Here is a 14,746-nt window from a genome sequence, read left to right on the forward strand (position 1 = left end):
GAGAGAGAGAGAGAGAGAGAGAGTCCAGTGTGTAGGTCAAGTTGTAGATCGTGTGCTGTCATGGTGGAAATGTCAGGCCGTTGCTCCAGTTAGTGCAGCTCCTGTCAGTGGGAGCCTACTGTACTTGTTCTGCTCTGCTAACTCTGCTAATGAAAAAAAAATCAGCAAAGGACGGGTATAAAGTGTGTGTGTGTGCCAGTGCGTGTGTGCAATTTTCTTTCATTTACAATGCAGAAATATTTAAATAGATATGAAGTTGTTTGGTTGGAGATTCTGGGAGTGGATTGCTGCCAGTCTGTGACTTAAATTTGTTTTACTTCACTATAGAATGATGGGTGCAGCACCCTTTCAAGAATAGCCTGCTCAGTAAGGCCAACCGAAGTCACAGGAGGAATGGGGTGTGTTCAGCAAACAGACAGCTGTTTCTAGTCAACATTTCACTGCAGCGATTCAAAAGCAGTGGTCTATGACTCCAATCCAGATAAATTAGATTATTTGGAGTGATACATAGTAACATTAATTTTGCACAGTTTGTACTGTGGGTGTGTGCTGCACTAATAAGCAAAAGTTGAATAACAGAATGCACTTATATTGAGGGGAGCATGCATTTATGTTTGTAATTCCTTATAAGATCTGCAGTGAGCGTGAGGAGCAGATCAAAGTTAACCCATGGTAGCTATTGCTAGCAAAAAATTTGGTACGTTTGTCAAAACCATGACTATGGGATAGCAGAAATTGTAGTTGTGTACAGTTTGAGTTTAAAATGAGATGGTGTTGTCTATCACGCAGCTCATTTATAAACTGAATACCAATACACAAGACAATATGCAACACCATTTTGATGAATGAAAGGGGGGAATGCATGATTAGGAGACTTCAGGTACAACTGTGTTTATTTCCTGTGATTTTGGTGGTTTCTATCTTTTTGGTGGTAGTTTTCACAGCTTCAGTCTACAAACAAATAACACTTTGGAGACACAAATAATTGTGTTAACCTGTTACATTAACACTGTCCAATAATGTTACAGATGACCAAGGCTGATAGCATTTGCTGCCTAGCTCCCAAATTAACGTTATCATTTTATTTTTAGCCAAAGCTGATAGCTGGTACCTTAACTTAATAGCTGGCTAATGTGGCTATCAGGTATTTGCTAACAGCTAAACTGCTAATGCCAACGTGTGCACCAGCTAGGTTAACATTTATGATAACTGTTAAATACTTCATTGTTGTTAATATGAAGCTTTACTGACCTCACTAGCGGCTATAAACACAACCTGAGGGTGTCAATTTTTGAGGTGCTCACCAAGTTTGTTTATTATTTGCATGCTCAGCTGCTAAAGAGTAGGGATGGGTATTGTTTAGGTTTTATCCGATACTGGTGCCAAACTGGTACTTTTGAAACGGTGCCGGTGCTTAAACGGTGCTTGAACCGGTGCTTAAAGAATGGAGAACACAAACTTTGTCCAAAAACCTATCATGTTTAGCTGTTTTTTTTTTGTTTTTTTTTGTAAAACGATAACAATGTTAGCCTTTTTTGCAGTTATAGGGCACATATGGTATCACTCTATCAAACAAGAAGACAGCCGCATGTAACTAGGGCTGGGTATCATCACTGACTTCTAGAATCGATTCGATTCCAATTCACAAGGTCCGAATCGGGGAAATTTTGCCTCAGACAGTCAGAAATATTATAATTCAGATCATGTATCAGTACATTTCCATATTTGTATATCTATAAAAAGAAAGTTGACACTTGTGAGACTTTATCAAAGGTGTAAGCATCACAGCAGATGCCTTTGTGTCAAGTAGCTGAAGATAAAACACAGAAAAGCATGAAGGTGATTTTCCTGGCCTGAGATTTTATAAAAAATATTCTGCAGTAGATCAAAAACGCTGCTGAAGTGAAGCAGAGCAAAGTTACAGAGGTTTTATTAGAGACACAGCTAAGCGTTTTGCAATTTTGCATAATTTTAAAAAGTTTAAATTTGTTCAGTAGCCTATTGAACAGCAGAAATTAGGCTTTCTTTTCAGAAGTAAAAGGAAAAAAAAACAGCGGCCGACAGCGCTGTAAACAACGCTAGACTTGTGCGTAATAAGCAAGTTAATAATGCAGAAAACACATTTTTAGACAGGAAACTGTTCTTGAAGTACAGAGAGAGAGATAGAGCTGTGCATGAAGTGTGATTTTATCGCTGGGAAGCATAACAGCAAAAGTAAGAGGGAATTCATGACGATGTTTATGTGAAGCGTAGTTTGGATCTTCTTTTGCTGTTGGTTCAGTCAATATTGTTTGGAGAGAGATAAAACCTGCAGCTTCAGAATCTAGTGCAAAAAGGACGTAAACACAAAGCTCGGACCCGCCGACAGATCAGAATCAGTGAGCTGTCGGCTTTCAGCTGTGTCCGTGCCGTCGGGTGAGAAAGGCGACATCATACTGATTCTGATCTGTTGGCGGGTCCACGCTTTGCGTTTATGTCTTTGTGCAGAATCCGTGTACCTGCTCTCATTTCCTGTTTTAGCTCTTTGGTTGTTGTTGAAATTTTATGAGGTTTAACTTGAGATTCTGGCATTTCGGGCAAAATAAATTTATATTAAAAAATCTATTCTGGATTTTAATGAATCCATATCACGTTATCCAAGCTAGAATCGATTTTAATCAATAAATCGATAATCAAAACCCACCCCTACATGTAACTACGACGGTGTTTGCTAATTCATCTTACGGGCATTAATTTAATAACGTGGTTAGCCTACTCAACGTAAATTACACACGAACAACATTAAGCTACTGACCCAGAGAAGAACGGTTGCTGCTGCCATCATCATCCGTCATCATTTCTGCTACCTTGGCAGGGCTAGGGGCCAGGACTCCACTCTTCGGGTTCTTGGGGGATGTTTCTACTTCCGGGTCCGATAAAAGGCACCACACCCGCAGTAGATGTGCTCAGTGTGAGGCCTTGCAGCAAGCTAACAAATACGGTGCATATCTCGGCTTTTAAAAAAACGCTATGCGTCGCCAGGTGTTTCATCAGATTCGAGGTGTTACCTACTTTGCACAATATCACCTTAAAGCACTTGTTGCAGGCTGCTGAGTTTGCATCTTTTGCTGCGAAGTACAGCCAGACTTTTGACCACTTCGCCTTGGGCGTCTTTAATCTGTAGCTCTGCTCTAAAAGAACGTACGTACCTGGGCCCGCCTACTATCCTTGGAAAGGTAAAATGATTGGCTAGAATCCAAAGTGTATGACATCTCAGGAAAAAAAAAGCACCGAAATAAAGCACCGAAATGTGCGCTGCTTTTCGGTCTGGTTACAACCGTTTATGCCATAATGGCACCGGATATCGGTACCCATCCCTACTAAAGAGTGGAGCAGCTGTATGCCTGCTGCCTTCAGTATTGAAAAACAGGTTCCTTCACATTTTCAGAATTTTGGCATAGAAAGGTACTGTTTCGGTTGTGGCGACATCCCTAGTTAGAATTTCATTACGTGTTTGTCAACTTGACAGAGAATATTCATTGGATTCATCTATAAACTAAAACACTAGTGCCAACTTTAAATCTTGTTTTTTCCAACTGGAGCATAAACACAACTACTGGAATAACACAACATTTGCAGAGAAAGAGGTCATTATTTGTAACAATAGGTTTTGTTTAGACAGACAATAGCTCAGTTATATAAAAAAAATGCTGCCTCCTTATCTATGTCAGTGAAACCATTAAAATAAGAGTGAATGTTCTGGCACACAGTGGTTTGATACAAAAATACATGTTCATAGCAATAAAGTTGAGCGTGTGCCAGCTTTTGCTGCAATCTACCTGCTGATTACCAGGACAGAGGTTAGCATCATTTGTCCTGTGACACAATTTCAAATGCCTGTGCTGCTTTTTGGGATGTGGTAAGGTAACATGTCCTGACTAAATGTATACCCTTTAAATTCCTTTAAAACACTGTGCATTGAGTGTGAACAAGTCATTGTGCTCTCAGCAAATGCCCACCATCTACCCCACACAACTGTTTATTATTCTAAGAAGAAATACTGTATAAACACACAGCAGAGCAATGCAGTGGGTGTCCTAGTTATTACTGTCAATACCGCCCATTTACTGCCAAACGGGCTCTATTATTAGACTCCACTGGACTGTCATCAGGTATCTTCAAAGGTTGTTGCATAAATCAAATATGACTCCTTTTTTCTTTCTACTCTGCGAAGTGCTGCAGTGTGATATGTGAGGGACCGGAACGTGTTTAGTGTCACAGAGGATAGTAGGAAAATAATGGAAGTTTCCCCTCTAACTCTACATGCTGTATGTTTTTCTTCTTTCCTCATTTTCCAATTGAGTGGATGACGTGAGACAAGCAGGGTGGGGTAAATGTATTTTCCTTTATGTTTCAAAGAAGTCCTGTGATGTCCGGATATGGTTGTTTTTAATCATGGAGGCCCTCTGTATTTTCACTCACCACCACTTACAGCTGTAGTTGACAAGGTGGGAGACCTGCAGGTAGAGATCGCAAGGCTACATACAAATGGGTGAAACTCACTGAAGCCAGTTAGAAACATCCAAGACAAACACAGTGTACAGGGTTTCAGGTTTCACGGGGTATAAAAAAATAAATAATAATTTCACCTACAACCCCACCCCTCTCTACGTACACCACCATGACATAAATTTATAAGCTGATATTGGTATTTGCATAATTTAGAATTAATGTAACAGGATTAAGATTAACATACTAAGCACACCCTTCCTTTGGATTAAATCATGCTCTTGCAAAAGTCCAGTGTGTGTGTGTGTGTGTGTGTGTGGCAGGGGTGTTACTGTTCTGAGAGTTATTAGAAATGAGAGAGTGTATAGTTAATGTCTGACCCTTTCACATCCGAATGGAATAGAGGTGCGCTCAGTTTAGAGACATAAACTTTCACATGTTTCTAATGTTGGTCAGTCTATTTTTCTGTTTTTTATTTAGATTGTTTATTGTAAGTAATTACTGCATTAGACTATTATTTAAAGTAAACAGTGGTTTCAAACTAAAAGACCTGGGAAGATGTAGAGTAGACCTGGGGCAAGACTTTTGGCTTTTTTTTTGTTTTGTTTTAGTCAGAAATAGTTGAACAACCACTGAAAAGATTTCCATGGGATCATGTGGAGACATTAACAGTTCATAAAGGATGGCTGGTTCCTGATGGTGCCATCAGTAGTCAGGGAAATCTTGCCACTGCTAGTTTTTTGTTGGAGAGAAAATATTTTTTCCATCAAAACATAGTTGAGAATACAGTTATATACAACTTTTGATTCAAATACAGATTACTCTGTACATTCTTAAATTAACTAGTTATGGGTGACTGGGGAGGGGCGTAAATCCTTCTCTGGAGTAAATCTCTTTTTCCCCCTCCTTACTGTAGCAGGATCTTAGCAGCTTGACTAAGCCTGCTGGAAGTTAGGCTGATCTGACACTAGTCCACTAATTGGCCATCCTCATATTTATAAAGTGGAAGCTTAACAGACAGAAGAGGGAAAGAATACAGAAAAGAGAGTCTGTTAATCAGGACAACATTATATAGGAATGTCTATACCAAAATTAATGACTGTGTATTGATTTGTTGTCAAGCTATTTCACTCAGTATCACAAATTCAACCTGATGATGGCACTGGAGATAAAATCTGCATCACCAAAGCCATTAATTTGGATGACAACTCCTGAAATGACCAGAACAAGCAGGCTTACATTCATGTGGAACACAAACATGTGCAAAAAACTCCGTGTAATATTTGTTGCTGGAAATTCTACTTTTCATGAAATAGCATCAAAGCAGGTTAATAGTATTGTTGTTTTCTATTAAAATCACATGATTTTATGCAACTCATGTTGAGTGGGCTAGGATGATTTGCCACATTTTAAGACCATGGGCATCCTTATCCCGCATATTAAAATGCAAGTGGAACTAGCAAGTTATTATTTTTAATGAATATTATTTTGTATCAGTGGTTAACATATAGCATCGTGGTGGAGTCTTTATGTGAGAGGCAGACTCGCTGTGTGAGAGGAACCCACTGTGTAGATATGTTGAGCTTTTCACATATGTCAGTCCTGATCTAAGCCACACCTGCTGCTAACCACGGACTTACCAGTGAGGGAGAGAGAGAGAGGCAGTAGAGGAAAGCGCAGTGTGTTTCAGGCTGTGTAGTCACAGGCTGAGCAGTCGCTGAAGTGAGTGGTCGCTGTGTCGCTGCTGACTTTTGCTTCCCCCCCCCTTCCTCTCCATCTCCTCGTTTCTACTACTTTCTCTGCTCTTCCTCAAAAAAGGGGTTTCTTGCTGTCTTCCTGAAGCCACGGTGTAATTAATTACCAGGACTCTGTGGGAGTGGAGCTGCTCTGCTTCCAATTGGATCCTTGGCCATTTGCTGACTCTCACTCATTGCTGGAAATAAATGGAAGGGAACACTCACTCTACCACGAGGCAACTGGGGATTCCTTTTGGTGTGAAGTGGGATTTTTGATCTTCTTTCTTGGACTTTGCAGAGTGAATTTTCATCAGGATACTTTTTTTTTTTTTTTTAAACCAAAAAACTCTGAGGCCAAATTATTCTTGCATGAAATGACAAGCTGATCCAACTTAGTAACAGGATGCAGGTGGGATTCTGTGGGTTTTAAACCATTCCACTGCATGTTGGGGAGCTCAGGTCAACCCCCACCTCCTGCTAAGAATCAGTAGAAGAAGCTAAGACTGGGACATGAACAAACTGCACACTTCAATCAGGCGTTGGATCAGGTGCAACCTATATGTGCCGTGTTTTTTTCCTTTCTTTTTTTTTTCCTCCAGTCTGGTAACTCATTCACAAACAGAAAAGTAGCTTGATTGCAGAGAATTCCTGCTTACCGGTGACAGGATTTCCATCTCAGTGTGACAGGGAGGGGAGCTTGCAGTCATCTGGTCGCTGGGGAAAAGATGCCAGCCATTCTAGTGGCCTCAAATATGAAGTCGGGACTCCCCAAACCCAAACCTGTGCACAGTGCCCTACCTATCCCCCAGACCCCCAGCAGGACATCACCTCTAGCTCTACCTCCGGGACCTCTCAAGACGCACATTCCCTCATTGGGCCAGCAGGTGGGCTCAAGACCCCCAAGAAACAACGCAGCAGAGTCAGAGGTTGGCAGAAACACTCAGGTCAGGATGTAAAACAGTCATCTCCAAACCCAGATCCTAAGTGTTATTCTGCTAATACTGCTTTATAATGAATTTTATAGCAATGACATGGAGATGAGCTGCAAGGAGAATGCATGGTTGATTATTTGTGTAGAATATTTTTTATTATTAATTCTTATTAGTACTCACTGATTTAAAACTCTAAAAGAAAAAAAAATCCCAAGTAATTATAGTTTATAAGCAGTTTGAGGGCCTTTTTTACCCATGGAGGACAATAAAGTATTTATAAAAGAAATATAATAGAAAGATATTCTGTTCTTCACTTGTCAGCTGTAAATCGACAAACTCGGTATCATCACTTTATTTGGCTCAGTGTAGCATAACAGAAACACAGAGCCAGATTCAGTGAGTTCCTGGAAGGACATAGAGCAGGCTGTGTCTCTGCTGTCCAGGATGGCAGTGTAGCAGGATATCAGGGTGGCTGTTTTGCTGTGTTTGTGAAATATTGGCTGCGCTTAGCAACCCCACGCAACGCAAAGGGCTGCAACGGCAAGAGGGATCGCTCCAGCACCATGTAAGGCAGTGAGGGGAAGAAGGTGTCTGTGTGGGTTTGTGTGTATTGGTGAGGCAGCAAGTCCATGTTTGCCAGTCTGTCTGTACAGTGTGGGCTCAGTAAGCTTTAGCAGTTATTTGGGAAATCTGAATCCAGCGTGAGGAACTGATACAGGACACCACTTCTCTCGCACATGGCACGAGTTTGCTGCTGGTGTCATTTGTGTAGTGGCTAATCATGTTTTCTGACTGACCTATTTTCTGTGACTTTTTTGCTCTCTCCTGTCTGCCCTCCTTTCTCTTCCTCTCTTTATCCCCATGGTGCTGATGATGCAGCCATCTTCACTCTCAGCTGGGTTAACCCTTGATCTCCATGACCAGGAGCAATGTTATTGCACTCATATCCTGAAATCTTTCAAATCCATGTGTATGTAGGTGACAGAGAGATGGGGGATTTCTATCTAAAGCCATGTTTAGTAGAATACCCTTATTAGTCCAGCAAAGTAGTGTTTGTTCATATATTAGCTTTATTGCCCTTATTTCAGCCTTGTGTCTGCTGGGCTTCACCCAGGGAAATGACTGAACAGATCGGAGGGCTCCGAGGCAGAATTCCTGATGAGGTTTTTGATGAGTCTTCCACATGCAGGTCAAAGCCTCAGTGGAGTACCTGCACAGACTCCAATGGTCCTTAGCATGAACTCAATCTCCTCTGATGGCAGGGTGAGATGAGACGAGGCTGTCTGGAGACGTGATGGCTGCCTCACCAGACACAACAGTGAGAACTTGTCTTTTGCCTAATAGTCACAAAGGATTCCAGTCATCCTAACATTCACTCCACTGTCATTTGGTGACATTCATTTTTCTTCCTCTGGTTATGTATAAATTAAAAGATGCTATGTTCAGAGCTTTGCTTGCAGCAGCTTTCATAGCAATTAATGCTTGTGAGGTTGGGTAAGAGCTTTTTCTCTGGAGGGTCCATTTTTTTCACCAGATTTCATCAATACAAATGGGTGAAAAATCATCTTTAGAGAGTCAGGAGCAGATTTCAGTGCCCACAGAAGATGTCAATAGACTAGTCATAAGGGTGGGTTGAAGTTTGAGTCATTTCTCAACCATGAATACTTGCCCTTTTGCTTGTACTGTCTCTGTCATCTCTATGACTGCTGCTGCTTCTTTTTATTTGAGCATGAAAATCTCCTGAAATTCAAATCTAATTTCAAGGGAAAAAGCCCCTCCCATAACAGATCACATCATTGCTGACACCCCCCCCCCTCCCCCATCCTTTTTATAAATGGTTGGAAATATAGGAAAAAGCATAAGCAGAACCAGATGTGTTTGAATGGCAAACACCAAACACAGCATGCCCTGAACATAATGGGTACTAGCAGAGTATGCCAGTAGTTATCTGACGGATTAGTAAAGTGATACCAGAGTGTGTCCGTGGCTGTGCTCCTCCCATGCATCCAGCTTGGATGGCCCAGTTGGCACTAAACACACAAACATGTTGTGTACACCTGTAACAAAGAGTTAATCCATAATGCAGCAGGAGGCAGAGGGAGCCAGGCAAGCTGTATTTACAGGCAGAGAAGAGGATAGTCCTGGATAGTACTAAGAATAGTGCTTAGTCTGTGTGTGTGCTGTGTGTGAGTGGAGTCTGGCACAATCTGCTGAATCTGATGTGAAGGTGATAGTCTGGAAATGTGTGAATGGTATTTGAAGCTGTTTTCTGTGTGTGTGTGTGTGTGTGTGTGTGTGTGTGTGTGTGTGTGTGTGCTGTCTTTCCCTCTAATGTGTGACATCATAAGAAATGACTGCTGTTCAGCTGTTGTGACCTTTAACTTTTTCCCATACTGTTATTCCTGAGCGCCTTGCCTTGAACAGATACTCTACTGCCCTCTGGTGTTTGAGTTTTCTCCTGCGCCTTCTTCCATCCGCAGATGCTATGAATTGTGTGGGTGTGAATGTAGGTTATTCCTGTCATTGAAGGCATCTGTCATTGCTTCTCTTTTCATTATAAATGCCTCAGTTTTGACCCTGAGCACCTTCGCTCTCTACCTTCTTTGCCCCCCACCCCCATTCCCTCTTTTCCCTCTTTGTAATCTAATTGTTCATTATTGCCAGCTCATTAATTCTCAGCTACAGCTTTCAAAGGGTAAAGGTTCAAACCAAGAATTTTTGAAAGTCACACTGGCCGCAGGAGATCCTGAAAAATACATTTTGGTACAATGTGCAGCATACGTAGTCCTTTTATAAGGCATTAAAAACACATACTCACAAACACACATAGTCACACGCTCACTCACACAGAGAGATTTGTCTGTGTGCCAGTGTGATAAGGAGCTACTATCTTAATAAGCATCTCTCCAGATGCAGGCATAAGGCAGACTGTCTGTAAAGACTGGCTTTATTAGACTCATTACAAAAGCTCATTTCAGCCTGTGAGCTGAATCCCAATCACTTCAAAACACAGTGTGGAAACAAACAACGAACTACAATTAAGACAGGCCCTCATTTTATGGGGCTGGTAATAAAGAGCTTCGTTTAGATATTAAATCATCATGGTAACAGATACATTACTAACACAAGGCTCTGTTAATGTAATTTCTTCCATTCATAAAAATCTATAAATCCCAGAGATTATCATTTTCTCCAGTTTCAAAATTTAAATTGAGTCTGAGTCCATTGCATGACTGACAAACATGTACCAAGTAACATGTGTGAAGCAATTTAATTATACAAAGCTAATTAAATGACCTTTAAACGGGAGGTACTGACTGATGGTGATGAAAGTGTAGAGATTATATATGCAAGCGCACGCACACACACACACACACACATAATATATAAAACACACACACTACACAAACCACACAACACACACACACACACACACAACACACACACACACACACACACACGTGGTTGTGTGTGTATATATTATAATCATTTGACTATCAGTTGTTTGTTTTCCAGATATAAAGAGTTATGGTGTGTAAATGTTATTTTGGAAGATTTTCAAGCTCTTTGATTCTAAAGAAGCAAAAATACTACACAGAGCTTTAAGCATGAAACAGGACAAGTGAAAGCAATCGAACAAATGCAGAAAATATTTAATAAAAGCATTATTGGCCTGTAAATGTCAGCATCAACCTTTAAAGCCCATTTCACTTGACCCCTCTCGTACGCTGGGTCTCTCATCAGCATCCTGTGAAAGGCAGTAATGACTTTTTTATGGTGCTTACATCCAACCTAAGCCTTTTTAACAGACAGCCCAGCAGGTGAGAGTGAAAGGCAGAAAACTGTCATCCTGCATTGGATTGCTAATGTCTTCCTGCCTGCCTGGAGCAGGTCAGATTGGGTGGGGGTGCTGGGTGACTATATTGCTTCTTTTTTATTACCATGACAAAAGGCCACACATACACATATGTCTCTACAGAAGGCACTGCAAGTGGAAGTTAAATTTTATGGATGTTTGAGTGACTCTTTGTTGTAGATTTCATTGTTCAAAAGGAATAACAGAGAATTCAACACACTGCAGGATTCAGACAATGAGTCCAGGAGAAAGGGCCATGTCTTGTTAGGTGTTGTGAGTGATCCTCATGAATTCAGGTTATACACTTTATCATTTTGTGGTTTCAGATGTCACTGTTGTCAGTCTGGAAACTGAGGTGGATTTCTTTAATTCCTGGCAGCTGACACGTTTGAGATAAGAGGTTTTCAACCAGTAGCCAATCACACATTTCATTATCACTGTGAGGGAGGAGGAAGCCAGTGTAAGCGCTGCATCGCCACCTGTGTGTGTCCCGTGTCAGACAACACAGAGGCGGTCATGCTGCAGATTTATCAGGTTGGGCTGAAACAACCCAGTAGCTGTGATACCAGCAGATGCTTTAGGCACAGACTGAAAACGGTCAGATATACTGAGACTGGGATGTGTGGCTTTTATCTGAAATGAGGAGGCAGCTTGTCCTCCAATAGGTCCCTGAGCACTTTGTCAGTGTGAAATGGTGCAAAGATAAAGAACCGAGCAGTGTATTTGTTTAGGTTAAGTGCTGATTTCATTTATAATTTCATGAATATTAAATATTGTTGTCTTAATCAGAGTTTGTTTTATCTAAAAATGTTGCATGTGGGAGCTTTTCAGGCCTGGTTTACTTGTTAGAATAAATGTGCTCATGCTGTATGAGAGTAAGAAGTAGAACTGTTCAGGTAAAAATCAGGAACTAAATAATCAAAAAGTTGCATTTGACGTAGAGTGTGGGAAAATGACAGTCAAGACAGCAAGAAGCTGTAAAATCATCGAGCAGTTTTTGTTATCGATAAATGACCATGATGGTTTTGTGTTTTCTTTGCAGTATTTTTTCTTAAGCATATATGTGATCATGTGACAGTTGGCTACAGTTGTAATGACTTCATCTCTGCCTAATGCATCTCGATCAGATTCCACTTCCTGTGTGGTCGACCCCTGTCCTTCCTGTGTGAGGTCATGGCTGAGGACATAACCATATTAATTAAGACTGGGCATCTGCTTCTCCTGAGTCAACATCCTTCCATTGATCTCCCTCCAAGGTGCCCTCCTCACTTTGGTTTCTCTCCTTCTCTGCTTTCCTTGTGTTAGTTGTCACAAGGACCCCATTTGTGCAGACAAGCGGGTTATGGTGGGTGGCGCCGCGTGGGGAATCTGCACGGCAGAGTGCTCAGACTAACACAATCAGCTTCATGTCAGTCTGGAAGCAGCAGGCGACGTAGAAAACGAAGGTAGAGGTCAGCAGGGCTGAGCTCACCCTCCCCAGAGGATTGCACCAAAGGTCTTGCTGGACCGACACTCTGTTGGATAACTTTATGACATCCATAGAGCCAGCAGGGAGCCAATGACATATGATGGTCATGAAAGTTTGATGCAACGTGTTAGATTTAAACAGATGAACCGTACAAAGAAAAATTACATGCTCAAAGCTAGGAAAAATTGGAACTTTGATATAATATGAAGAGACGGCACAGAAATCCTGTTGAGTAGATTACATATACATATATATGTGGCCAAAAGTTACATATACTCATCATGAGCATGAAGATCATGGTATTTTGTGCTGGGGTTTTTTTTCCAGGCCAGGCATCTTCAATGATGTTTAAAAAAAAAACAAAAAAAACAACAAGAATTAGGCACAGAAGTTTGAATTTATTTTGAATTTTCTCTAATCCCCAGAGGGTCAAAGTGTTTTTGGTAATTGATTAGGTGTGTAAGCATGATTGTGAGGTGAGTGTTTCAAATGAAATGTAAAAAATGGTAGTGTACATTAAATCTCCACAAGCTCTTTTTAATCCATGCTCCTCCCGCTCTACACTGTCGGTTAAGAAAAGCTCAGAATGAATGAACGAAGAAGGTTGCTAATAGGTTGCTTCTTTTTGCATTTAGAGCCTTATGTTTGTGTTTAAGGCTGTTTTCCCCTTCAGCTCTGACTCTTCTTTCACAATCTTCACTTCTGAGATCTGGTGTTATAGTAACGTTTGGTGCTGTTAAATGATCAAGCAAGTAGCAAACAGAAAGTTTAATGTTCTATCTAACGCACTTATTTGGAAGAGATAGAGTTACATTTTTGGCCAAATATTTAGATATGTAATTGTATATACTGTATTTCCTAAATGTTAAGCGTATCACCATCTGTCTGTATGGTTCTCAGCTGTGCTCTGGGTTTGATGTGATTGTTGAGTGTAAATAGACATAAAACAACTATGAAATATTGCCTGGCTTTCTGTAGACACTGCCTCCTTGAGAAAAGACGATAGCATGGATTTCTCCATCCAGCTTCAGGGAGTTTCTCATGCCGTTTTATTGCTCTGATTACAACCTGGCTAGAATCACAATGAAAGTATGTATGCGTTGTACTGTGTTTGTGTGTGTTGTACTGCATGTCTGGGCTTACTCAGTTGGACTGGTTTAGGCTTGCTGATAAATGCTGAATCCAGGAGCTGGGCTGTAAATCTGTCATTCAAGAAGCCTCTCCCAGATCCTTAACACATTAAGTACCGTAACTTTGAAGACACCAGCTTCACCTGCTCCGAAGCATGCATGAATAAACCAATCTATTTTACTTAAACAGTTAACCTCCTTTCAGGGATTACATATTATTTAAGAATATCAAATGACTTGTGAACAGTTTGTGCTTTTTTTGCTGGATTGGATAACCTTTTCCAGTCTGTGACTGGACTGGGCTGTCTGGTGTGTTTAGATGCTGTTTCATCAATAAGACATCACTAAGGTGGCCTCAGCTGGTAGCTGTGGTAGATGGGCCCAGATGGCATCCTTGGATCCAAACTGTTCTAATCAGGTTTGTAATGGGACACCAGACAACTGTAATAACATTTTCTTTGCTTTATACGAGCAGAACAAACTGAAGGTGAGTTTAACATTATGTTGAGTGCAGCACTGTGCCCAGTTAATATGTTATAAATGTAATTTTCTTATGCTTGCGTCATACCCTTAAATTCAACAATTGAAAGTAGTAAATGTGTAAGATACTGTAGTTAATACTCATTTAAAGCTCAGCAGATATTACATCTGTCTGCCTGTATGGTGTCTTACTGTGGGGAGACATGGTAAATGGACTGGTTCTTATATAGATTTTCTACTCAAGCACTCAGACCACTTCACACAACATGTCTCATTCATCCATTCCTATAAACACTTTTTTCTAGTGTTTTCTATTTATCATTCACGCTGTGATGAAATCATCAGAATGTGAATCATCATAGAGCAACATGTTCAGTGTCTTTCCCAAGGATAGTTTGACATGCAAGCCGGAGCAGCCAAGGTTCGAACCTTCTGATTAATAGATGACCTGCTCCACTTCCCGAGCTACAGCCACCCCAGCACACATTCATGCCATTTTCTGCCATCAAAGAGTTAATCTGTCCACATGACAGTGCTTTAAAAGCTGAATTTAGGTTAAAAAAAATGTTTTTTTGAAAAAGACATTTTACTTCCTCAAGATACCTTTGCTTCTGATTATATTAAGGGCTTTGTTTGTGTAGCATAGGCAAGTGTCT

At 40.8% G+C, this 14,746-nt stretch overlaps 1 protein-coding gene across 4 annotated transcripts in view; it reads left to right on the top strand.

Annotated features, from left to right (window-relative positions):
- The window catches only part of nav2a (neuron navigator 2a), a 231,478-nt gene that overhangs the window by 123,371 nt on the left and 93,361 nt on the right, over positions 1–14,746 (top strand). Inside the window, exon 1 of one of the 4 annotated variants that reach the window (XM_005942062.3) lies at positions 3,333–7,168. The exons of the other annotated variants lie outside the window; for them this stretch is intronic. Within the exon in view, the coding sequence (XP_005942124.1) occupies positions 6,950–7,168 (219 nt within the window). The 5' untranslated portion in view covers positions 3,333–6,949. Of the gene's footprint in view, positions 1–3,332; positions 7,169–14,746 lie in introns of those variants that run through there. 4 annotated transcript variants of the gene reach the window in all.

This window comes from Haplochromis burtoni, unplaced genomic scaffold (assembly GCF_018398535.1).
Source record: "Haplochromis burtoni strain Fernald_Lab_line unplaced genomic scaffold, NCSU_Asbu1 Contig_330, whole genome shotgun sequence".
NCBI lineage: Eukaryota > Metazoa > Chordata > Actinopteri > Cichliformes > Cichlidae > Haplochromis > Haplochromis burtoni.